Source organism: Pelophylax lessonae, assembly GCF_965119305.1.
Source record: "Pelophylax lessonae genome assembly, chromosome: 1".
In the NCBI taxonomy this organism is placed as follows: Eukaryota; Metazoa; Chordata; class Amphibia; order Anura; family Ranidae; genus Pelophylax; species Pelophylax lessonae.
The window spans coordinates 317,321,754-317,347,283 of NC_138768.1; the positions used below are offsets into that span (position 1 = coordinate 317,321,754).

Below are 25,530 nucleotides of genomic sequence, written 5' to 3' on the forward strand. Positions count from 1 at the left end.
AAAATCACCCAAAAATGGGGGGTCGTCTTATACGCCGAGTATAATATCTCCAAGGTAAACTAAGTATAAGTATTATCGGTAGATGAAAATTAGGGGGGTCGTCTTATACGCCCAGTCGTCTTATACGCCGGAAAATACGGTAGTTAATTTCTAATACTGGCAAAATATTCAAGAGAAAAAAAAAAAAGAGCGCATGGATCTGGCGCAACATCAAAATCTTTATTAGTATAAATATAGTAGAATGCTAAATTTCAGAAGGTAATAGGCTGCATTGAAACACAGCATGGGTCTCTATGAGAGAAGGAACTGACTGAGGCCAGTGATCCTGGGGATGAACAACCAAATTCTTTATTCCTTAGATGGGGAATCCCCAGCTGACAGCTGAAGGTACGGGCTGGTGCCAGCTCCCTAACAACCAGGAGGAAGCTGTTGGATTTAGCAGTGGTAACCCCAATGTTAAATGTTTTGCTACTCATTGTAGCTAGAGGTTTGTTTGACCGTTCGCACCGGATTCTCCTTTGACAGCATGCAGTGCAGCCGTCTTTCTGTTTTAATTCCCCTGCCGGTCAAATGCTGGTCAAAACATAGTTTTGTAAATAGACCCCCAAGTGTTTTCATGACCATTCTTTTTAATGATCTATGAAATGCAGTATATGCCCTGCATGGCAGTTACCCCTTAGGCTTGGAAAAGGGGGACTGCCTCCTAAACTGGCTGTAACTTCTTTGTCTCTATTGGAACGCCCATATTTTTTTCTAGTGGAATTCAGTACTTGTAGTTTATTAATTTACAAATCTGAGGGGCATGGTGCTGTTGCTTAGCAACATATTACGTTATCCTCTTAATATGGGTGTAACATGTTACTAATGTTGCAGTTAGCCTGTAATAGCTGTACTAGCTGTATTAGTTTGACTTTACCAAGTGTAACTTTTGGGTCCTTTGTTAATCAGTGGATCCGCTGTGACATCCGATACCTGGACGTGAGCATTTTGGGCAAGTTCTCTGTGGTAATGGCTGACCCACCATGGGATATTCATATGGAACTGCCATATGGGACCTTGACAGATGATGAGATGAGAAAATTGCAGATTCCAGTGCTGCAGGACGATGGATTCCTGTTCCTTTGGGTAACTGGAAGGTAAAAACAAGTGGCCTCTTTATAAAGGACTATGATGTGAATTGCATGTTTTTTCCTGATGTTTGCCCCTTTTAGGTTATTTGATTTCCACAGCAGGGACTTCTTGTGTTTTTTTTTTTTTTTTAATGCTGATAATTGATATTGAGCAACATTTATAAAATAAAGAAAACAAACCCAAAGCAAGCTCATACAAAAAAAACATGCAAAACAATAAAAAGCAGGAGTTCATTACAGTCAAAGAGGAACACTCAACCAGTGTGCTCTAAACTCTCAGTGCACTGTAATAATTGCATATATAAGATTAAACAGATTAATAGTATATAAGGTCATCAAAAGCATTGACCATCTTCCAAGTTATTGTTGTTGAAATTGTATATAATGTATTTTAATAAAAAGGATACAGCAATATTGGGAATGGCCTTCCTTACTTATACCATACAATTTCCAAGATTATTAAACACGGATAAAAGAACATGCATTTATTTACCTATCATATGACCCTTGCCCAAACAATAGGTGGTTAAAATCTTTAGTTGCCAAGGTAGGAAACAATGAGTCTAGCGAAGTAATCTGTTGAGAATCAATTGTGTTGGGGCTAACCAAGGAATTTCCAACCAGGCATCACACATTTTTAAAAAATTAATTTTAAGAGAGAAGTGTTCCTCTGTTGCTTCCACATATCAAAGGAGGGGGGGGGGCGGGCAGGTGCAATTTTCTTTTTTTTTTTTTTTTTTGTACCATAGGTTTACGTGCTGTCAACAAAAATCAAGTGATGGCAATATACACATAGGGAGTAGACTCTTCCTTATCCAGCCAGCTCAATACACAGTAAAATTGCAAATTAGCAGAAAAGATAGTATTGATAGTGTCCAGAATAAGCGTGCGGTGGCAAACAAGCTGGGGCCACTTCCAAAACGTGTGGATTATTGTACTCGTGTCTATTTCGCAACTCGCATAAAAAGGGAGTCCCTCCTATGTCATCTGAAAAGTTTTTGGGGGGTATGATAGGTTCTGTGTACAATAAATATTTGTGTTAATTTCTGTGTGGTAGAGAATTAAACTTGTAGTGTATTTTTAAGAATATCCATCTATTCATCATATATAGGTCCTGCATCCGTTTACCTGTGTTCCTAGCAATTAAAGAGCCATACTGTTCAAGGAATGCTGTAGCAATGTGTTGTACATTGACAAGATCTTTTCGCTTTCTGAGATAGTTGATTAAGCATAGAGGGGACCATTAAGGACTATACACTAGAGCTAGATTGTGCAACTTCTTTATTAACATATCTGCAACTCTTTCCCTATTGCACGTCTGAGCTGCAACAATGCTCAGTCCTGCATTGACGTTCAGCTTCAGGGAAAGTTTTGACTGCCCTTAACTGAAGTCATAACCATACCAAAAAATACCATACCAAAAAATCCATGCCAAATAGAACTAAACCTAAAACAATATTACCATTGCTGCTGTTCATAAAAAATAACTGATAAATCACAAACCACAGCACCAAACAGTGCCAGTAAAATCAATTACATATAAATGAAAAAAACAAGCAAGTGACAAGTGAAACCTCATACAAATTTCACTTGTCACTTGCTTGTATTAGAAATTTGTATGAAGTTTCATTTGTCACTTGCTTGTTTTTTTTCATTTATATGTAATTGATTTTATTGGCACTGTTTTGCGCTGTGGTTTGGGATTTATCAAAGATAAATTAACGATTAAAGATAAGTTAACCATCGCATGATCCTGGATAACAGCAAAAAACAAAAGATTTTAACATTGGTTTACCTGATTTTGACATATGAGAGAGTCATATTTATTTAAGAACTGACATTTGGTCAGTTCAATACATAATGCCTATCCGAATACTTTAAATGAAAGAGTACCTGTACTGAGAATGTATGTAGGCTGCTACTGATGACAAGTCCTGAAAATTCCAATTACCTCGGCTGTCAGTTGCTTCATTTGCTAACCAGAACAAATATGCAGATCAGGAGCAGAAACTTGCCTATTCAGTATGCTTGTTTTAGGTCATGAATTTAGATATTGCAGACAGGCATGTAGCATTTGCTCTGTACTGGTGTTCTTTTGCCTTTTTTTAAAGATTAAAGCGGAACTATAATGACCTGCGCTCCAGGGATGCAGCGTCCCCGAACTCACTGCCTAGCCGCAGACATCTGCGGGCAGCCAGCTTCTGGGTTTCAATTGTCAGTCACTTTAATTGGCCGGGTGGCCGATGACGTCACTCCTGCACATGCACGGGGGTTCGGTCAGATTCGGCATCGCACGCCCAGCTCACTGTACAAGGGCGGGAGCGGACAGGCAGGTAAGTCATTTTAATGCAGAAGAGACAAAGCATTTCTCTTCTGCTTTAAAATTCTTGCCTGTTCACCCTTTTTTTAATTTTGTCCTAAAGTTCCACTTTAATTTCCCCCCTTACAAGTATTCGTTTAGAAATTGGTAGAAAAAAAAAAACAGTGCCGAAAAAAAATAAACACCATCATAATGAGATGGTGATTTCCCTGGTGCTCTGTAAATATTTCCTTTAGCATGGATTGGTGATAGGATAGGTGTATTCTTCTCTTCCATGCCAGTGGTTCCCAACCTGGGGTATGCGTACCCCCAGGAGTTTAGGAGGGTAAAAAATTGAATAACGGTGGTAGAAACAATGACCTCACTGTGAGGCGAGTGTCTGAGACTATGAGCAAACAGCCTGATCCTGTAAAGACCCCTTTCTGGTTTCACACAAGGTGGTTTTGAGGCTCAGAAATTCCTTCCTACCTACCAAAGGTAGTTTTGGCCTTTCACCTTGACCAGGATGTTATTCTTCTGCGCTTGGCTCCAGTTTATTCAGAAAGCGATTTCCCCTCATTATCTGGATGTGGTTTGGACAGCCATTGTTTTTTTTTCAGAAACACTGACACTTTTTGTTATTTTTGATGGTCTCAATAATGGTAAACCAGATTCTTATTCCACCATTTCTCAGTGACTCACACAGACCATTATCCAAGCTTTATGGTATTACGAATAAGGTTCTACCCTTTCCTGTCAAGGCACATGCTACTAGATTAGGTTAGCTCAGGATTTTTCATCATAAATGTTCCTTTAATGTAAGCATCTTTAGCAAAACACTGTTATATTGTTTTGATACAAGCTGTAAAAAATTATCCTGGCAAGCTACCTATATGCATTTTGTATGAATACATTTCTTTTTTTCTTTTTATAGAGCTATGGAACTGGGCCGCGAATGCTTGAAGCTGTGGGGGTGAGTGTATGACACCGTCAGTTTTTCCACTGGTGACTGATGCTCTTTTCTAACCGTTATCATTGGATGACATATCTACAGATACGAGAGAGTGGATGAGATAATCTGGGTGAAAACAAACCAGTTACAAAGAATTATTCGAACTGGACGCACTGGACATTGGCTTAATCATGGCAAAGAGCACTGCTTGGTAATTGCTTTAACTGATTCATCTATGTATTCCTTTCATAGTGGCTTGAACTTATTTTTTTAATCTGTTTATTACATTCAGATACACCTATATAAGTATCATCATCTGCATTTATTAAACTAGAATAAAAAGTAAACTATGGGAAACACTTTCTTCATTTTACCATGTGCAGTTTCATGTATCTCCTGAAAAAGGCATTTTTTTTTTTCTTAAAAAGAAGAATATGCACCAATATTCACTGAGATGACATGTCCATTGGAAATCAATCTATGGTTATCAGTTTGCACAGATTTAATTATTTTTCAAATATATTTCCTAGGCTGTGGGAATCTCAAGAACCCTTTTGCCAGTCTAAAGTTACAGATGGTGTCTGGCTCTTTTGGGCATTTTCTACTAATAATACTGTATATTAGTTAAACCTATTTACGAGAAATTGTAGGGTCCATTGCTCCTTCATTTTGGAACATTTTAGCTCTCTATTTTGTATCTGTTCTCTTACACACAGGCCCTTCTCTTTGGCTTTCCTCACTAAATCCACACTCCTAAATCTTCCCCAGCTGCAACACTATCCCTCTTCTGTCTATTCCAGCCACAGAGACTGAAGATCAGGACTACATTATCTTTCAGACCAAAAATTATTCAGCCTTGTACTTTATAGTGCAGCCCTGCTTTTGACAATAAAAAATGCAAGAATGATCTTTTTTTCACCCAGGAAATCTGATCTCCCAGCTAGGAAATTTTGCTGTACAATACATGCAGGATAATGTAAATGCATAGGCTGTCCATTGCCACACTGTTGTACTGGCTGGAGAGGGTTGTGAAAGATGGGGAGCATATAAGGTACATGCAGACCAGGGGGTGGGGAGGAGGTTTCCAGTTCAACTTTTCTTTTCTTATTAAAATCTTAACTCTTTAAGACATTATTTTGGGGGCTTTAGGGAGGTACACTTCTGATGTTTCTTCTGTTTCCATTTCAGGTTGGTGTGAAAGGAAGTCCACAAGGGTTTAACCGGGGTCTTGACTGCGATGTAATTGTGGCTGAGGTACACAGAGTTTTCTTCTATTGTAGAGACATATCAAGATGCCTATGGTCATCAGACTCCATAGTAAACCTAATAAACATGAAGGCAGGGGCAGGGACTTGAACCGACATCAATCACCATTTTCTGACTACTTTCTGGCAAAGGTTTCTGCTCCTTTCCCATAACCCATGGATTGCCACTCTCATGCAAGGTTAAGTGATTAAAGGAGTTGTAAAGTCAGACGTTTTTTTATCTTAATTAATTCTATACATTAAGATAATAAACCATCTGTGTGCAGCAGCCCCCCCAACACTTACCTGAGGTCCCTCTCTGTCCAGCGATGTCCACAAGTTTCTCAGCCGTCTGAGATTCTCCCAACTGATTGGTTGAGACACAGCAGCGGTGCCATTGGCTGCCGCTGCTGTCAATCAATGTCAGCTAGCCAATCGGGAAAGAGAGGGGGCAGGGGTGGGTTGGGGCTCCATGTCTGAGTGCACATAGGGAGCTGTGACTCGACTCGGATGCCCCCTTGCTGTGGGGGCACTGAACAGGAGGGAGGGCCAGGAGAGCAGAAGAGGGACCCAAGAAGAGGAGGATCCAGGCTGCTCTGTGCAAAACCAACTGCACAGAGCAGGTAAGTATAAAATGTTTGTTATTTTTATAGGAGAAAAAAACAAGACTTTACAATCGCTTTAAGACTCCTTTCACACTTATGCAACGCTATTTTACCGCGAGTTTGCAAGCTATGGCTATGGCTCAAAACGCAATCAAATCGTGGCAAAGTAGTGCAGGAACTACTTTGAAGTCGGTGCGACTTCAAAACGCACTGATATGAATGGGGCTCATTGAAAATAATGGAAAACGACTTGTCATGCGATTTTGCGGTCCAAAATCGCGGGACAAGTCGCACTAGTGTGAAAGGGGCCTAAATGTTTGAATAAAAAAAAAATGTTTTGAGAAAAATAAAGAGTTGGCCATTGCTTTTCTCCTGAAAATTCTAGTTGTTCTAGTTGATTGTCCCTGGCTTTAGTATCTCTTTTGGTTATATGTCTCTTGTGGGTCACAGGAGTGCGTCTATTTGTGCACTCCTGTGACCCAAAATCAGCTGACAGCAGGCTAAAGCGCCCTGTCGGCTGACATCACCTAGCCGCTCCAGTTTCTGGATATCTCTCGACAATAATGTCAGGATCTGCCCAGATGCGCTTGAGCCAGCCGCTCCTTCCCAATGGTCCAGTGTGCACTGAAGAGTCAGAGCAGAAACCGGTGACTGACAGTCCCTGCTCTGTGCTTAGAGTGGACCCGAGAACTAAACAATCAGTGGTCATGTGATAGCTCAGTTATTGGGTTTAGAGCCGGAGAGGAACAGCTGTAGCATCACACTGATGCTGCAGCCATATAGGTGAGTATGTGTGCTTGTTTTTTTTTTTTTTCTTTTGTTTCCCACACTTCTCCTTTAAACACTTCAATACAGGGCACTTTTACCCCAGGCCAATTTTCGGCATCAGCGCTGTCACACTTTGAATGACAATTGCATGGTCATGCAATGCTGTACCCAAACAACATTTGTAACATTTTTTTGAGACAGCGCTTTCTTTTGGTGGTATTTAGTCACCACTGAGTTTATTTTTTTTCTAAAAAAATAAAGGCCTAAAATTAAAAAAAAAAAAAAAAAAAAATTTTCTTTAATTCTGTTAAACAATTTAGTAAATAAGTAATTTTTCTCCTTCACTGATGTGCGCTGATGAGAAAGCACTGATATGCAGCATTGATGAGGAGGCACTGTCAGACAGCACTGGTGGGCATCGCTGATGGGGGCTGCACTGATATTACCTTCACTGATTATTAGTGCAGATCCCCTGTCAGGAAAGCCGCTTATTGGCTCTCACGTTGAACGTGCATAAGTAGAAGAATGGCAATAACTAGCACTGTGATTGGACGCAGCTGATCACATGGTAAAGAGCCTATGTCAAAGGCTCTTTACCACCGGTCGGCGCAAGCGAGCGGTATGTTCAGAAGGACGTCCTATGATGTCCAGTCAGAATAGGAAAGCCACCACCCCGCCATCATTTGCTATAGGCTGGGTGGGATGTGGTTTAAAACATTGACCATGTAGATTAGAAAAGTCAGAGTGAAGTCAGAAGTCCTAATCTGCATATTTACTAGAGTTCAGTAATTTAGTAAGTACTGAAGCCACAGACATCCAGGGACGTAGCATTTGGAGGAATGTTGAACAATATCAATCCCTCATGCCTCTTAAGTACAAATTTGCTTTAATTTATACAAATAAATCTTGGCACATTTGATTAAATGAGAACTTTATTTGAAATCTTATAGGTTCGTTCTACAAGCCACAAACCTGATGAGATTTATGGTATGATTGAGCGTCTCTCACCTGGAACTCGCAAGATTGAACTCTTTGGACGACCCCATAATGTGCAGCCAAATTGGTTGGTACAAACTTTTACAGATCTGAATAGTGCTCCAGAGCATTTTAAAGACCTTATTTACCTATTCTACATTGTAAACTTTACAATACGTAGGTCATGTTTTTCTAAGCCAGTAATCTGCATATCTTGTAACCTAAACACTGATATTACCTTTAGTATTTGAAGTGTTTTTTTGATCTCCTGCAAGCACACTGTAATGACTGGCATGCTGTTCATATCTCCAATTATCTCTTGTTTTCTGTGAGTTACTATCTCCAAGGCTACTTAATCATTACTTTAGTGTAACACAGTTCCTACTTTTGCATTAGCAGAAAAAATAATCCCAAATCATTCAGAAGATTTTCATAAATGTCCATTTCTTTGTATATACTGTCAGGTTATACTTCCGGAGGACTGGATACTAGCAAACAGAAAAAAATGTAAGCCAGCCCCCAGTTAAACCCCACCTCTACCCAGCATGCCTCAGGTTTTTTGCCTTCTTAAGAAGAGGTGTCTTCTTAACCTCCTCAGTGGTATTCCCGAGTGTGGCTCGGGGTTAACTTTCAGTACCAATATCGGTAACCCCGAGACACACTCAGGATTACCCCAGAATGTTACTCACCTTCCCTGCTATTTCCCCCCCCCCCCCCCGTCCTCCCTGGTGTCATCACAGTCTCTCCCCCCTCTGTGCACGGCTGATTGCCGGCACTGCATCCGCAGGTAGGGGCAAGGGGGGGCAAATGCCCCCCCTGGAATCTCAACTTCCCCTTTTAAGTGGTTGTTAAGCCACTTTATACCATCCTGTCTGTTCTGTTTAATAATCATGTGTGCCTGTGTGTCTGTGTTTTAAAAAAATAAGCTGTTCTTTACCAGTTTTCAGAGGGCCGAGCGCCGCACATGTGACCCGTCGGCTCTCTCCTCTCTCCGGCTGACAGCTGCCTGCAGTGGGCGGGGCCAAGGATTACTCACTGATGTCAGTTGGGAGGGGAGGAGGAGGGGAAGAGGAGAAGAGGTGAGAGGTGGCGGGTCACGTGAGCGGCGAGTGGCACTCTATACTTGTAAAGAATGGCTTATTTTTATAAAAAACAGACACAGGGGCACACAGGATTATTAAACAGACTGTAGACAGGATATGAAACTTTAAATTAAACTACAGCAGCAGGAGAGGAGGGGGGTGGGCACTGACACAGGAGCAGACAGGCAGGGAATGAGGGGGGGAGAGAGGTCAGAGGAGGACAGGAGGGCTGCAGATGACGGAGGCACGTAAACTGACCACGGTGTCAGGGCTCAGCAGCCATGGTATACCGTGGTCAGTTTACAGAGGGGAGGACATAGCCAGGCAGGATCAGCCAGGTATTTTGGGTGATAGAAGGGGCCAAATTACACAGCAAAGCACTGTGCTGTATAACATGCTTTAAGGAAATATACTCAAAATAAGTATAATGACTAAGCACCTCCCCTTCATGACATCTTTTGAAAAGGGGCAGAGCATGGGTGACCTTAAAATTATGCCCCCCCCTGAAAAAAGTTCTGCGGACGCCCATGAACGCAGGGGGGTGGAACTGGTGGCAAATTCAAAAGTGTAAATACACTAAATGACATGATACAAAGCTGATACAGATAACACTGTATCATGCCATTTCAGCACAGTATTGCACCTGGTGACTTTTCCAGTGCCCTGCCTGTGCTTTTCCAGTGCTTTGTGCCTGAAAAATTTTAAACGACCGCAGCGTCCAAAAAGCGTTCTTTTTGCGCAAAAGCACTTTTAGATGAACTGGAAAACGGCGACAGCAAAACTGAGTTACTTGAAGAACTGAGCGATAGCGTTTCGTGGGAAAATTCGTCATCAGTTACGGAAAGTGACTATAGCGATGATTCTGATGTCTCTTTCTGGCACATAGCTTGTGGAATTTGGGAAGTACAGTATATTAAATGATTCTTCAAAATTTCCAATGGAGCTATGTGCCAGAAAGAGACATCAGAATCGTCGCTGTCGTCACATTCCGTACCTGATGACGAATTTTCCCACGAATCGCTATCGCTCAGTTCTTCAAGTAACTCAGTTTCGCTGTCGCTGTTTTTCAGTTCGTCTAAAAGCGCTTTTTGCGCAAAAAACGCTTTTTGAACGCCATGATCGGTCTCAATTTTCCAGGCACAAAGAACTGGAAAAGCACTGGAAAAGTCACCAGATGAAATCCTGTGGGGAAATGTAATGATACAGTGTAATCTGTTAGGATCACAGCTTTGTATCATGTCATTTAGTGTATTTACAATTTTTAAATTGCCGCCGGTTCCACCCCCCTGCGTTGAAACGTTCTCGGTGAAGGGAACCGGAAGACAGGTGCCGGCATCAGCCGAGCACACAGCGGGAGGACGGCGGGGGAGGATGGCAGGGGATCGCAGGAGAAGGTAAGTTTTAAAATGTAAAACAACAGATTTCCATGCAAAACAATGTACCGCTTTTGGCACAGAAATCCTGACATAATCAGACCGCCAAGGAGGTTAAGAAGATGGGCATCTTTTCTCTAGCTCTAGCTCCATCTCCCTGTCATTGACTCCAGTGAAGTGAATGTATGAGCTGGTCTGTACCTGTCCTGGCTTTGAAGGCGGTACCCAGACCCCGTTGAACTGAATTACAGGGCTATCTTGGGGTGTGGCCTTTGGGCACTGGGCTCTGCATGGTGGTGCTTTCAAGACAATGGAGTGCTCTCCAGGTCCTAAGCCATGGCACAGCCCCAGAGCAAGACCCTGTTTCTAAAGACCCACTTTGCGAGTAAGGCCTGTCTTGATACAGCATTGGGAGCCACATGGCTATCTGCACTGCTCGACACCTTTCAAATTTTTTTTTCCTCTGCTGTTTTCACCAAAGTAAGGGGTTAATGCTGAGGACTAAGCACTAACATCATTGGCTGGATGAAGTGTCATCCGCCAATCTTGGCTAACCTTTTTTTTTTTTTTTTTTTTTTTTCTTTTATACTTAAATTCTTTGTCAATAGACTTCAATCAAGCTTCTTCACTTCATAGCAGTTTGAGCTGGTCTCTACATAACTATCCGCATCAGCTTTTCCGCAGCATGATTTTGGAGCGAAGTACCCAAAACCTGCTGGGCTGGACAATGTGGTGCTAGCCTAGAATGTGACCTTTGAACACTGGGTTCCATTTGTGCTTTCTAGACTTTCATATGCTGGTAAAAGTTAGTTGTGGAGAGCTTGCCAAGTCCAGAGCCGTGGCATTGCCTCTATGCTTGTCCTGTCTCTATTTTCTTTACTCACTCTGTTGAGTAAGGCTTTATGGGCTGAAGCACCAGGAGCTACATTACTATTAGTATTACTGGGTGCCTTTCTGCTTTCTTTTTTTCTGTAATTGAGCATACAAGGAGGACTATCTTGGTGCTGCTTCTACTTGAAATCACCTTGTGGAATTCTGTTTTTTTTTTTTTTTTTTTTTTTTTTTTTTTTTTTTTTTTCCCTACTGCCCACTTACAATGACCTGGTTATCGCCAGCCACCTAACCTTCAGGGCCAACTGCCTAAGTTTTTGAGTAACTGAGGCCTACAGTTGACCCCAGCCCATATCCCTATAGTGGTTTTTGAGGACATCTACTCTGTATCCTCTGAGGCAACCAGTGCCTGTAATCTGGAACCGGTTACCCCTGTATTTAAAGCATTTTCTTCATCTGGTTTATCCTCCGGTCAGTCAGGGGAACAAGTCCCCTACCCTGTTGTAGGTACTTCCACATCCATTCAGGACTTTTTGACCACATACACTCAATTCTTTGCACACATTGACCACAGAAGCTCTAAATACACTTTTTGTGTGATTCCCTGCAGAGTCTATGTCTGAACTCCTAAAGGCCTTCGATCAGGTTGGGCCACTGGTTCCTGTGAACATCTCCTACTCAGAGTCCTATCAGTCTATTTCTGATTGTTTTTGAGGCACCACAATCTCTTGCCATCACCTCAAAATTACAGGGAGTCGGGCCTTTTTGATGCCATGCATTCTACTCTGCCTTTAGAGCAGGGGTGGGGAACCTTTTTTCTACCAAGGGCCATTTGGATTTTTGTAACATCATTCGGGGGCCGTACAAAATGTATGCATAAATGTAATAGGCATTGTTTTGCGGCAAAAAAACGCTGTAAAAAATTGCGTGACTTTGAGGTCACAAAAGTGTGAAAGGGGCCTTCAGTAATCAAGGTATAGTGTGCCCCCTTTCAATGCAGACTGACCACAGCGTGCCCCCTTTCAATGCAGACTGACCACAGCGTGCCCCCCTTTCAATGCAGAGTGACCACAGCGTGCCCCCCTTTCAATGCAGAGTGACCACAGCGTGCCCCCCTTTCAGTGCAGAGTGCCACAGCGTGCCCCCTTTCAGTGCGGAGTGCCCACAGCGTGCCCACAGCGTGCCCCCTTTCAGTGCGGAGTGCCCACAGCGTGCCCCCTTTCAGTGCGGAGTGCCCACAGCGTGCCCCCTTTCAGTGCGGAGTGCCCACAGCGTGCCCCCTTTCAGTGCGGAGTGCCCACAGCGTGCCCCCTTTCAGTGCGGAGTGCCCACAGCGTGCCCCCTTTCAGTGCGGAGTGCCCAGAATGCAGAGTGAACAGCGTGCCAAGCCCCAGTGCACTTCACTTACCTGTCCTCCCATGGCCCGCCGCCTCCTCGGCTAATGGCATTGGCCGAGGAGGAGGATCCGTGAGACAGTAGCGAATTTTCATTCGCTATTGTCACACAAATGGGCGGGCTCGAGGCGCACTGCTCTCTGCCTCGGGTCCAGCCTTTTCGGAGATTCACAGTGTCAGAAAGGAGCCATCGGCTCCTTCTGACACAGCGGCACGGGGGGGGGGGGGGGCGGACAGAACGATCGTGCGGTTCCCCACCCCTGCTTTAGAGGATCACCCTGCTGTCTTTAAGAGCTCCTACAGATGCAAAGGCTATCTCCTTACACACACATCTGTCATACCAAGTCCCTTTCCTCTAAAAGAGTGGGTGCAGTAAATGTCTGGTATCTTATGCTTCAACTGTGATGCTTATTACAAGCATGTGTCTATACAGATGTGTAAGGCACTATGGTTGTGGTTCTGTTTCTATTTATGACGCTGCACTGGACCCCATGATCAGTATTGCCACAGGAGACCAGAGCATGCTCTGACCCTGGTCCCAAGGTAGGAGATATAGGCAGAGGTTGGCTGAAAATTGCACTCTTCTCCTTCATCTACTTCTGCTGTAGGTATCCCCAAACTCACTCAGCCCATAGGTCATCTAACCTCTTCTGCATAAAGGTGCATCCCCACTTCTACAAGTGGGGAATTGATTGTGCATTCCAGTGGGTCCTTGGGTAGTTTCCCTCTCTGGCATTGAGGTGGAGAGAGCCCCTCTTTTAGCCCACAGGTTAATCCCTTCACTCTGCCCCCCCTTTTGTTACTTCTTATTGTCTCCCCTGTGCTACTGCACAGAACCTTGTACCTTGCTCAGTTTGTCTTGGTTCTTACCACTCCAGTACACCTTGCTCCAGTCCTTATATTACTTTGGGTTCTGAAGATGTGCTGCATCTGGGCCTACACCTTTTTCAGCAGGGCTTCCTGTCCCTGGAACATGAACAGCCTGTTGTGGTTCATGATACTCTATAGGGTCCCTCCCTTCCTGAGAGCCTACATGATCAACCAGAATCAGTTCTAGCTTTTTCTACCTGGATAAGGACGTGGAACGTCAGTGTTGCTTGGTCACATCTGTTGCTTCCCTGAGAATTGGCTCTTGTGTTTAGTTTATTGTCGTCTCCTGGCATTCCGCCAGGATGCTTAGATTACCTCTTGTAAAAAAAAAAATCAGTTTTATAGATCCTTATAATCAGCACCTACCCAAAGGACCTAACTGCTGTAAGATTCCACCAGATCAAGCCTTTCTGGGTTGTAGCATTGGTGGCCACCTGTTACCACTGGATGAAGTAGCTCAGCTTCAGCCTCCAGCTTCCTTGAAAAAAGGGCCACACCTTGTGTACCTTTTAGCTCCTTTGTTATCAGGAAAGAAGTTCATCCCTTCTTCATAGTCAGTGGAGGACCCCCCTTCAGGATGGCTTTCCTATTCTTTTCTTGTTTTAGCCCCCATTCTTTTCTTGTTTTAGCCCCCCCTCCCAGTAGTCGTTAGTTTTGGGTTTTGAGCAGGCCTGCAGTTCAGGTAGTCCCTGTCAATCCTTTTAGCCTCTTCCAGCAACTGGGGTTACCGCTTCTTACTATTTCTAGAACATTCTACTTGCTGAAGTACCTCCATCCCTGAGACCACTGTCTGATGCCTCTGAACAAACATTTCTTTCTATGTCAAGGGACCCCGTTTTGACCTCCCATCCCTACCCGCAGTGCTTTGCCTCTGGGAAGAAGTGAGAGTCCCCCAGTGACAAGAATAGCTGCCAGGCCATTGCACTGGATGATACCGAGAGTATTAGCCTTGCTTGAACAGTTCTTCCAAAGGACATTGTTTTGTTAATTGGTTCTCCCTCAACCAGTACTGTCTACATTGAATCTACCTTCCTGGATTGTCAGCTGCCAGAACACCCTTCTCTGCTGAATATGTACAGAAGACTCTGTAGGACCTCGTCACTAAGGGATTGGTCCTTCCTTTTTTGGCTGATCAGCAATCCTTTGGATAAAGTCCTCCAAATATCTTCTCTTCATCGGCTAAAGGCTCTTGGTGTTTTGGCTAAGATTCCTGTCCCTCGCTCAACAGTTGTTGATGCTTTACTGGATCTGTGGGGATCAGGAACATCTTAGAAACATGGCTGTGGCCGGTGTTAGACACCACAGCATTCTTCTACAGGCCCTAATGTCACCTAGAAGTGTCAGGGAAGATGTTTTAGTTTTTATTCTCCATGTTACTTAGTGTGTCCCTTAGGCTTAGGGATATTATGCCACAAACCTTCCTATAAAGACTAGCTGGTCTTTTTTTGACTAGACCTGGTTTTTGTGCAGGGTTTTCTTTGGGGGACCTCTTCCTCCTAGGGGTTATCCCCAGTGTTTTGTTCTGTCAGGTTGTGAGTCATTTTCTTTCCTGTTTGGAAATTTGTTAATGTTCCCCATTACGTGTGAGGTTATTCCCCTCTGGGGTTGACCTCCATCCTGGTTAAACCTTTAGGTTGATCCCGTGCTCTCCCCAACTCATCCATTAAGATTTGGGCATTGGTCCATCAGGTGGCCTTTGGGCTATAGGCGGTCTGTAGGTGTGTTGTTCACTCATCAGTTGGGCTTCTTTTTGGATGTCCCAAACAAGAAAATTGGATTTTTGTCCTTACCGTAAAATTCATTTCTCTTACGTCCTCCGACAGTCGCCGCCATCTTCATATTCGTCACAATGGGTATTAGACTTTGCTCCGAAGGAGTAGCTAGGCAACAGAATATGTTAACATTAAAGCTTTTAACATATCCCACCCCCAGGGGGTGGTCCCCTCAGTCAATACCCTCCTACTTCCTGCATCCATATCTCAGTTTCAATGTCTAGCTTGTCAGGATGTTCAGGCATCGGCAGATGCTTCCTTTGGCCGCAAGGTTCTTAGTGCGGCAGTTCCTTAGGGTCTCTTGTTGTGGACCCCTGGCGTTTTGGGATATGTTTTTTATCCCTGGGTTATTTGCTTTTTCTGGGTTGTTGCTCCTGTTGAGCAAGTTTTTTTCATGTTGCCCAGCTGGTTTCCTTCCTTTGGTAAGGTTCCTTTCTTTGATGTGGAGACTGCGTTGCCTTACGGCGCGGCTGCGTTTCCCACCCCTCATGTTTGCACTGCTTTGGGACGTCCCCATTGTGACGAATATGAAGATGGCGGCGACTGTCGGAGGACGTAAGAGAAAACGGAATTTTTGTAAAATCTTACCTGTAAAATTCCTTTCTCTGAGTCCTCCGACAGTCGCCGCCCCCGCCCCTCTTTTGGGGTTTGGTTGTATACTCTACTGCTATTCCACTGAAACTGAGATATGGATGCAGGAAGTAGGAGGGTATTGACTGAGGGGACCACCCCCTGGGGGTGGGATATGTTAAAAGCTTTAATGTTAACATATTCTGTTGCCTAGCTACTCCTTCGGAGCAAAGTCTAATACCCATTGTGACGAATATGAAGATGGCGGCGACTGTCGGAGGACTCAGAGAAAGGAATTTTACAGGTAAGATTTTACAAAAATTCTGTTTTTTGGACTCCCAAAGAGAGACAGAGGTCCCCACCCCTCTGTATGCCCATAGTACTGTTTTTCCACAAAACTAAGGCATGTTGGTTAGCGGAGGGTTATACTCGGGCAGGCTTATGATATTTTTGTTTGTCAGTATCTAATCATCTTGTAGATGGCTCTGTCTGAATTCCTGTGTCCTTTGAATGATCTCCAAGAAATAACTTATAACATTTCTTACTGGACACTCCAAAATAAAGTAAACATTTTGCCTCTAAGGGGTGCATTTATAACCAAGAGTGGATACCATTATCTGCTAAACATTGATTTGTTTTTTTCCACACCTCAGGCACTGTTTGGGGAGTCCCAAAGTGAGCAAAGGACACATCACATTTGTGAAGCACAGCAATGTGCTTTTTTTTCCTAAGGCATTGGTATGGACACACTGGTGCTTGAAAATTGACCCCTTAGATCTTTGTCATTTAAGGCTTGGTTCACTCCTATGCGTGTGGCTGCGAGTGCGGGAATCGCAGCAATGCCCGCAACCACCCACAGTGAAAAGGTGCTGCTCTGTAAAAACACACGGCAGCCCATTGAAATGAATAATATCCAGAATCTTTTGGTATGGGTGGCATCTAACTCTCCTTTCCACTACCCAAAAGCACTGGTGCTTGGTGATTAGCTGCTCAGGCATCCATTGCTGTCACATGGAGGTAGTGAGTGAGTTGTCAGCCCTGTGATGTGACGTGAGCTACAGAAAAAGCAACAATGGCAACTGTCAGCCCCCGTTCACACTACCGCGACGCTACTTCGCACCGCGACCTCCGAGCGGCCGCCACGGACTTCATAACATTGAAGTCTATGGCGGTCGCCTCCTGGTCGCCCCAAAGAAGCTCCGGACCCTTTTTCTAAGTCGGAGCAACTTGTGTCGCTCCTATTAGAACGGGTCCGCAGCTTCCCTCGCCTTAGTGTGAACGGGGGCTAAATGCCGATTTAAAAGTAGCAAAATAAGGAATAAACAGGACAATACTCAGAGCAACAATTTTTTTTTTTTTTTTTTTTTTTTTTTTTTTTTTTTTATATATTATGACTAAGGCCTATTTAGGAGGCTGAAACACATCAATTTTTAGGAATTGATTCCTTTTTTTGGTTTGAGGGAATAAATAAAGATACCAATTTTTTTTTTGCTCTCTGTATGGTTTTATTACCCACTTCACCTCCCAAAGATTTACTCGCCTTCCTGACCAGACCATTTTTTTGTGACGCGGCATTGCATTATTTTAACTGACACTTGCAACTTAAAAAAAAAAAAAAAATCTAATTTCTTCATTAATTTAGATCAATATGTATTCTGCCACATATTTTTGGTAAAAAAACAAAAATCCCAATAAGCATATATTGATTGGTTTGCGTAAAAGTTATATCGTCTACAAACTATGGGATATTTTTATTTAACAATTTTATTACTAGTAATGGCAGCGACTCATAGTGAGACTGCGATATTGCGGTGGACATTCTGACACTTTTTATGGACCAGTGACACCAATACAGATCAGTGCTAAAAAGTATTGCACTGTCACTGTACTAATTACACTGGCTGGGAAGGGATTAACATCAGGGGCGATCAAAGCGTTAACTATGTTCCTAGCCTGTGTTTCAGTTTATTATTGGAGGTGCTCTCACAAGTGGAAGGCATGGATCCATGTCCCTGCTTTGCAGAAACACAGGATCCATGTCTTCCCTACTGACAGAACGGAAATCTTCCTTGTCTACATAGGCAGATTGCCAGCAGAAAGAGTGATCTCTACCTATGTCACATCCCGAAATATACAATATAGACAAAACAATGCAGAATCTAGTCCTGCAATGGATGGACTTTACTGGCAATAGCATGAGACCAACTCAATGTTTTCTATAAAAGTATCAAATATTTTATTCATATATTTAAAAAAAAAAAAAAACAGGATGTTTGCAGGACATACAAAAGTACAGAAGAGAAAACATTAAAATCATACAAATAGCATGTGCATACAGACATTGACCCTTATACAGCACCTCTCTTTCTTAGTACATCCTGGGTTACAATACCCAAAGAGGGTGTCTGTACATTGGGTCGTCTCCCCTGGTCAACGCATTTCACTTTAATGCGTAGCTTCCTCAGGACCAATGTTGGAGGAAATCAAATTCTGCTAAACACAATACACATAAATTACATACATACATACATACATACATACATACATACATTATTGCAGTTCCATGGTTCATTTGAATTCAAATACATGTTCAACATGAAATATTTAAATTGGGTGACATCCCCAAAAGGGAACTTACAGCAAGATCAGCTGGACCTACTGTAGGTCAAAACTCGCACACCTTATGGGCGGATATAGGGACGAAAAAATTATCTCACCTACAGAAGGGACATTGCCAAAAGGCAACTTAAAAATATGACGCCTACAAAAGGCAATGTAAAGAAAGACGAGAGAGAAAATAATATTTGTGAAATAGCGCTCCAAAAGAACGTAAAAGGTCTATACACCATTCTCCTCTCATGATGTATTGTAAGCGCTGCGCAAACTGTTGGCGCTATATAAATCCTGTATAATAATAATAATAATAATAATAATAATTGTTATGATGTGTATATATACCTGCACATTAGATCTGTCTCTCCCCTTGAGAAGTAGTCTCAATGTATAGCATGAAAAACAATTGTGTACAATAGCTCTAGATTGTGAGCTACAGGGCATGAGAGTATGAATCCAATGCTCTGCAACATAAAGAGATGATAAAGTAGGAGACAACCCCTTGAGTATTTGTATATTTAGAGAGGTCCCTCCACCTCTTTCACATGTACCTGAACGGCATTAAGGCAATGGAGACATCGATATACCTATCCCGGGGGAGCCCAATGGCCAATTCCTAGAGGGATCCCCCAACTGAAAAAAATCACACAATTCGAAATGTGAGCTGTATAAATATTCTGTGTAGTAATACATGTAATATGTATACAGCTCACTTTTTGAATTGTGTGTTTTTTTTCAGTTAGGGGATCCCTCTAGGAATTGGCCATAGGGCTCCACCGGGATAGATGCATGTCTCCATTGCCTTATTGGCAGAATCCAAACAGGGAAGACCGCTCTAGGTGAGACTGGAATCAGGTGCTGGTCGGATCCGCAATCCAGGATAGCTTCAAACAACAAAAGGAATGACCGCACTTCCGATAAATTTCAAAAAAGGAGTGTCTTTATTCCACATCAATCGAATTGGCAAGTACAGATACACACTGTGAGTGCAGGACAATCGGTGGACGCGTTTCACGACTGGATGTGTCGCTTATTCATCACCAATGAATAAGCGACACATCCAGTCGTGAAACGCGTCCACCGATTGTCCTGCACTCACAGTGTGTATCTGTACTTGCCAATTCGATTGATGTGGAATAAAGACACTCCTTTTTTGAAACTTATCGGAAGTGCGGTCATTCCTTTTGTTGTTTGAATCCATTGCCTTATTGCCCTTCAGGTACATGTGAAAGAGGTGGAGGGACCTCTCTAGGTATACAAATACTCAAGGTGTTGTCTACTACTTTATCATCTCTTTATGTTGCAGAGCAATTGATTCATACTCTCATGCCCTGTAGCTCACATTCTGGAGCTATTATACACAATTGTTTTTAATGCTATACATCTAGACTACTTCTCAAGGGGAGAGACATATCTAATGTGCAGGTATATATACATCATAACAATATATCATGAGAGGAGAATGGTGTATAGACCTTTTACGTTCTTTTGGAGCGCTATTTCACAAATATAATTTTCTCTCTCCTCTTTCTTTACATTGCCTTTGCCTTTGTAGATGTCAAATTTTTAATTTTCCTTTTGGCAATGTCGCTTCTGTAGGTGAGATAATTTGTTGTCCCTATGTCCACCCAAAAGACGTGCATGTTTTGACCTGCAGAGGATCCAGCTGGTCTTGCTGTAAGTTCTCTTTTGAGGATGTCACCCAATTGAAATATTTAATATTGAACATGTATTTGAATCCAAACGAACCATGGAACTGCAATAATGTATGTATGTAATTTTATGTTTATTGTGTTTAGCAGAATATGATTTCCTCCAACATTGGTCCTGAGGAAGCTTCGCATTAAAGCGAAACGTGTTGACCAGGGAAGGCGACCCAATGTACAGACACCCTCTTTGGGTATTGTAACCCAGGATTTACTAAGCAAGGGAGGTGCTGTATGAGGGTCAAAGTCTGTATGCACATGTTATTTGTATGATTTTAATGTTTTCTCTTCTGTACTTTTGGATGTCCTGCAAACATCCTGTTTTTTAAAAAAAAAATGTATGTATAAATTAAATATTTGAAAAAATTGAGTTGGTCTCATGCTTTTGCCAGTAAAGTCCATCCATCGCAGGAGTAGGCTCTGTTTTGTTTTGTCTATATAGGCAGACTGCCGTTCTGCTTGTGTACCAAAGGATCAGCAGGTGCCGGCTGACATAGGGTCCGCAGTACCTGACACTCAGCTCCCGCTTTGTATAATCACAGTGGGAGCAAGCGGCCAGCAGCACGCATTTGTGCCCGCTACCCGGAAAAACCAGATCACGTATAAACACGTGATCCGGCGCAGAGGTGCTGCCCTGTAGCAGGAAATCTGATATAGGACAGACCGTAAGTGGTAAAATCTCAAGGTTTGTAGTGATAATGGCATGATGCTGAAGTGGCCAAATGTATTGAACATTTAAAATCCCTTTAAGGCCCCTTTCACACTACTGCAACGCAATTTTGCCGCGATTTCGCGGCGCGATTTTTGCCGCGATTTTGAAAGCATGGGCAAGGCTATATGCCTCAAAATGCATTAAAATCGTGGCAAAGTAGTGCAGGAACTACTTTGAAGTCGGTGCGACTTCAAAACGCACTGATATGAATGGGGCTCATTGAAAATAATGGAAAACGACTTGTCATGCGATTTTGCGGTCCACAATCGCGGGACAAGTCGCACTAGTGTGAATGGGGCCTAAAATGTATTTCCACTTTTGCAGCCAAATTTGAAAGACACCTACTTTAGGTTTGTTACATGTCCCTATTCACATAGCATAACTTATAAAATGTCATATTTATTATATATCTTCGTCTGAGCCCTCCAGCAAGGAACAATTCTACTTTTCTTTGTTTATGCAGGGGCTGAGCAGCTGTGTTTGCCATAATTAACCCTGTCTGTACTGCACAGCTAGATATTCATTATCCATTGTAATCAGATTTGAACACTAATTTGTCCCAACAAAGGATTAAAGGTGCAGAGGTTGAGCTTCTTGCATTGTATGTTAGTGTGGACAGACATAGATCAGGTTATTGTTCAAAAAACCTTGCAGTCAGCCATGATAACGCCTCCTGAGAAGCCTTTAATCGCTTCCATACAGAGCAGTTAAACCCCCTTCCTGCCCAGACCAATTTTCAGCTTTCAGCACTCTCACACTTTGAATGACAATTGCTCAGTCATGCTACACTGTAACCAAACAAAATTTTTATCATTTTTTTCACACAAATAGAGCTTTCTTTTGGTGGTATTTGATCACAACTGGGGTTTTTTTTTTTTTTCGTGATATAAGCAAAAATTTTGCAAAAAAAAAAAAAACACTTTTTTTTAGTTTCTATTATAAAATTTTGCAAAAAATTTATTTTTCTTCATACATTTGGGCCAAAATTTATACTGCTACATATCTCTGGTAAAATTAACCCAAATTAGTGTATATTATTTAGTCTGTGTGAAAGTTATTGAGTCTAGAAGCTATGGTACCAATTATTGAAAATTGATCACACCAGATGTACTGATGGCCTATCTCCTTTCTTGAGGCCCTGAAATGTCAGGACAGTACAAATACCCCCCAAATGACCCCTTTTTGTAAAGTAGACAGTCCAAGGTATTTAGTAAGAGGCATGGTGAGTTTTTTGAAGTTATAATTTTTTCCCACAATTCTTGGGAAAATGAAGAAAAATTTTTTTTCTTTTTTTCCCCAAAACGTTGTCAATTTATAAGCTATTTCTAACACATAGCATGTACACAGCAAAAATGACACCCCAAAATTCATTCATACACAGCCTGGCCACAGAAAGAGACTCCACGTCCTAGTAGCATCATAAGGCGTTTTAGGAGCATAAATACACATAAAACTTTCTTACTACCTATCACACTTTTCAAGGCCCTAGAGCACCAATACAATGGAAAAGTCCACAAAATGACCCCATTTTGGAAAGCAAACACTCCAACGTATATTCTATGAGGCATTGTGGGTCCTTTGAACATGTCATTTTTTTCCACAAGTTTTTGGAAAATGTGGGAAAAAAATAAAAACTTTTTTTTTTTACACAAAGTTGTCAATTTATAGGATATTCCTAACACATAGCATGTACATAGCAAAAATGACACCCCAAAATACATTCTGCCACTCCTCCTGAGTATGGCAATACCACATGTGTGAGACTTTTTCACAGCCTAGCCATATAGAGGGGCCCAACATCCAAGGAGCATCATCATGCATCCTAGCCACTTGCCTAGGCCTATTTTTGACATTTGGTGTTTACAAGCTAAAATCAGTTGTTTTTGCTAGAAAACTACTTGGAACCCCAAAACATTATATATATATATATATATATATATATATATATATATATATATATATATATATATATATATATATATTTTTTTTTTTTTTTAGCAGAGACCCTAGAGAATAAAATGGAGATTATTGCAATATTTTTTATCACACCGTATTTGCGCAGCGGTCTTCCAAACGCAATTTTTTGGGAAAAAATTCACTTTTTTGAATTGAAAAATAAGAAACCAGTAAAGTTAGCCCAATTGTTTTCCAAAATGTGAAAGATAATGTTACGCCGAGTAAATAGATACCCAACATGTCATGCTTCAAAATTGCGCACGCTCACAGAATGGTGACAAACTTTGGTACTTAAAAATCCCCATAGGCAACACTTTAAAAATTTTTACAGGTTGCTATCTTTGAGTTACAGAGGAGGTCTAGGGCTCAAATTATTGCTCTTGCTCTAACGATCGCGACGATACCTCACATGTGTAGTTTGAATACTGTTTACATATGTGGGCGGGGTTTCCGTATGCGTTCGCTTCCGTGCGCGAGCTCGCGGGGACAGGGCGCTTTAATTTTTTTTTTTTTTACTATTTATTTTATTTTTTATTTTTACACTGTTTTTTTAAAAAAAAAAAAAAACTGATCATTTTTATTTCTATTACAAGAAATGTAAACATTACTTGTAATAGAAAAAGGCACGACAGGACCTCTTTTTTGTGAGATCTGGGGTCAAAAAGTCCTCAGATCTCACAAGTACACTAAAAGATAGAAAAAATAAAAAAAAAATTAAATAAAATGAAAAAAAAAAAAAAGGGACCTTTTAAACTGGTTGCTAGGCAACGACGTTTGCCGTAGCTCCGGTCCTCCAAGACCATAGAGTCGAGTGAGGGCAAGCTTGCCCTCACTCGACATCCTGTCTGTGAGGATCTAGGACCGGATCGTTTTCCCCGCTGCCGGCTACTCTGATGAGCAGGTGGAAGGTACTCGGGTACTCTGATGGGTAGGTGACGGGTACTCGGGTATCGGGTACTCTGATGGGTAGGTGACGGGTACTCGGGTACTCCGGTGACGGGTACTCAAAGTACCCGAGTACCTGTCATCAGAGTGCCCGAGTACCTGTCATCAGAGTGCCCGAGTACCTGTCATCAGAGTTCCCGAGTACCTGTCATCAGAGTACCCGAGTACCTGTCATCAGAGTATCCGAGTACCCGTCATCACAGTACCCGAGTACCTGTCACCAGCCCATCAGAGTACCCGAGTACCTGTCATCAGCCCATCAGAGTACCCGAGTACCTGTCATCAGAGTACCTGATGGGCTGGTGACAGGTACTCGGGTACTTTGATGGGCTAGTGACAGGTGCTTTTTATTGGGGGGGCAATCAGTGTGGTTGGGGTGCACTGTACTTGGTAACTAGCTGTTACCACAATCTCCTCCTCACACAGGATCAGTGTGTGAGGAGGAGAACACGGTGACAGCTAGTTACCGTGTTCTCTGATGACATTTGTGACCGGCTGTGATTGGACACAGCCGGTCACGTGGTAAAGAGCCAATTTCATTGGCTCTTTACCTAGATCGGGGATGGGCTCTGTCCGAGGGACAAGCCTCGTCCCCGATCGCCGCGCTGCGCGCCCCCGGGGGGCGCGCATTAAGAAAGGAACGAGCGGCTCGCGCTGGAGCCGCTCATGTGATCGGCTGTGATTGACACAGCCGATCACGTGGTAAACAGCTAATTTTATTGGCTGTTTACCTTGATCGGGGTTGGGCTCAGTCCGAGGGACGAGCCTCAACCCCGATCGCCGCGCTGCGCGCCCCCGGGGGCGCGCAGTAGCGGGGAGATCCGGGTGACGTCATATGACGGCGGCCCGGATCGCTAAAGCCATGTTGCCGACGTCATTTTACAATGACTCGGTATTGAAGTGGTTAAAAGGCAAGAAATATTTTTTTAATTTTTATTTTTAGGCATGCTGTGTCAATGAAAATGCATAACAAACATATAAGTGGAAAATGCTTTAAGAAATTTTAGAAAACATGCCTAATTTTTCAGGATAAAATTGTATACTTTAAATTCAAAAAGCCTTTACTGTGTACTACTGACAAATATAACTGTCTAAGATTTAATGTATTCTATGTAGCTCTGTAGCTTTACTGACCACTGGATTTTTTTTTTTTTTAGGATAACATTAGGAAATCAGTTGGATGGGATCCATTTATTAGATCCAGATGTTGTGGCTCGATTTAAGCAACAGTATCCAGATGGGGTGATCTCAAAACCAAAGCCTGTGATGAACTGCTCTTACTACATGAATGAGCAAAATAATTTGGATCAGAAATGCATTGGCATTTGAGGTCTATGCAGTCTTAATTAAAAAGGACTTTATCACGTTTTGTAAAAAGACTTGTTTTACAATTGTAAATACAAATGTATGGCATTGTACTTCTTTGGTAAAGTGCTGTATTCTAAATTAAAAGTTCTAAGAAGCATTCAAGGAACACAGTGTACCTTTTTTTTTTTTTATCCCGGTATAGCTGTATTGTACGATCCTGCTTTGGAAAGAAAAAACCTGCTTCCAGAAGTCTCTGTTCTGAAAACGACATATTGGGTGTGGTTTATAACTGAAGTGGGCTTTCCAATTGTGTCTGTTTTCCCTAGATTGCTGGAGAAAGTAGTCACCAAGGTGTTGCTGCCATTCCCTTTTTCTTGTGCCCTATAAAAGTATGTAGTTACCTGAGCGCGTGAGTCCATGCTCAT

At 42.4% G+C, this 25,530-nt stretch overlaps 1 protein-coding gene across 1 annotated transcript in view; it reads left to right on the top strand.

The window, feature by feature from the left end:
- METTL3 (methyltransferase 3, N6-adenosine-methyltransferase complex catalytic subunit) overlaps positions 1–25,271 on the top strand; it is a 37,463-nt gene extending 12,192 nt beyond the window's left edge. Inside the window, exons 6-11 of the mRNA XM_082244202.1 lie at positions 949–1,136; positions 4,364–4,402; positions 4,484–4,592; positions 5,570–5,635; positions 7,949–8,061; positions 24,955–25,271. Coding sequence (XP_082100328.1) covers positions 949–1,136; positions 4,364–4,402; positions 4,484–4,592; positions 5,570–5,635; positions 7,949–8,061; positions 24,955–25,126 — 687 coding nt within the window. The 3' untranslated portion in view covers positions 25,127–25,271. The remainder of the gene's footprint in view (positions 1–948; positions 1,137–4,363; positions 4,403–4,483; positions 4,593–5,569; positions 5,636–7,948; positions 8,062–24,954) is intronic.
- The last annotated feature ends 259 nt before the right edge of the window (positions 25,272–25,530 follow it).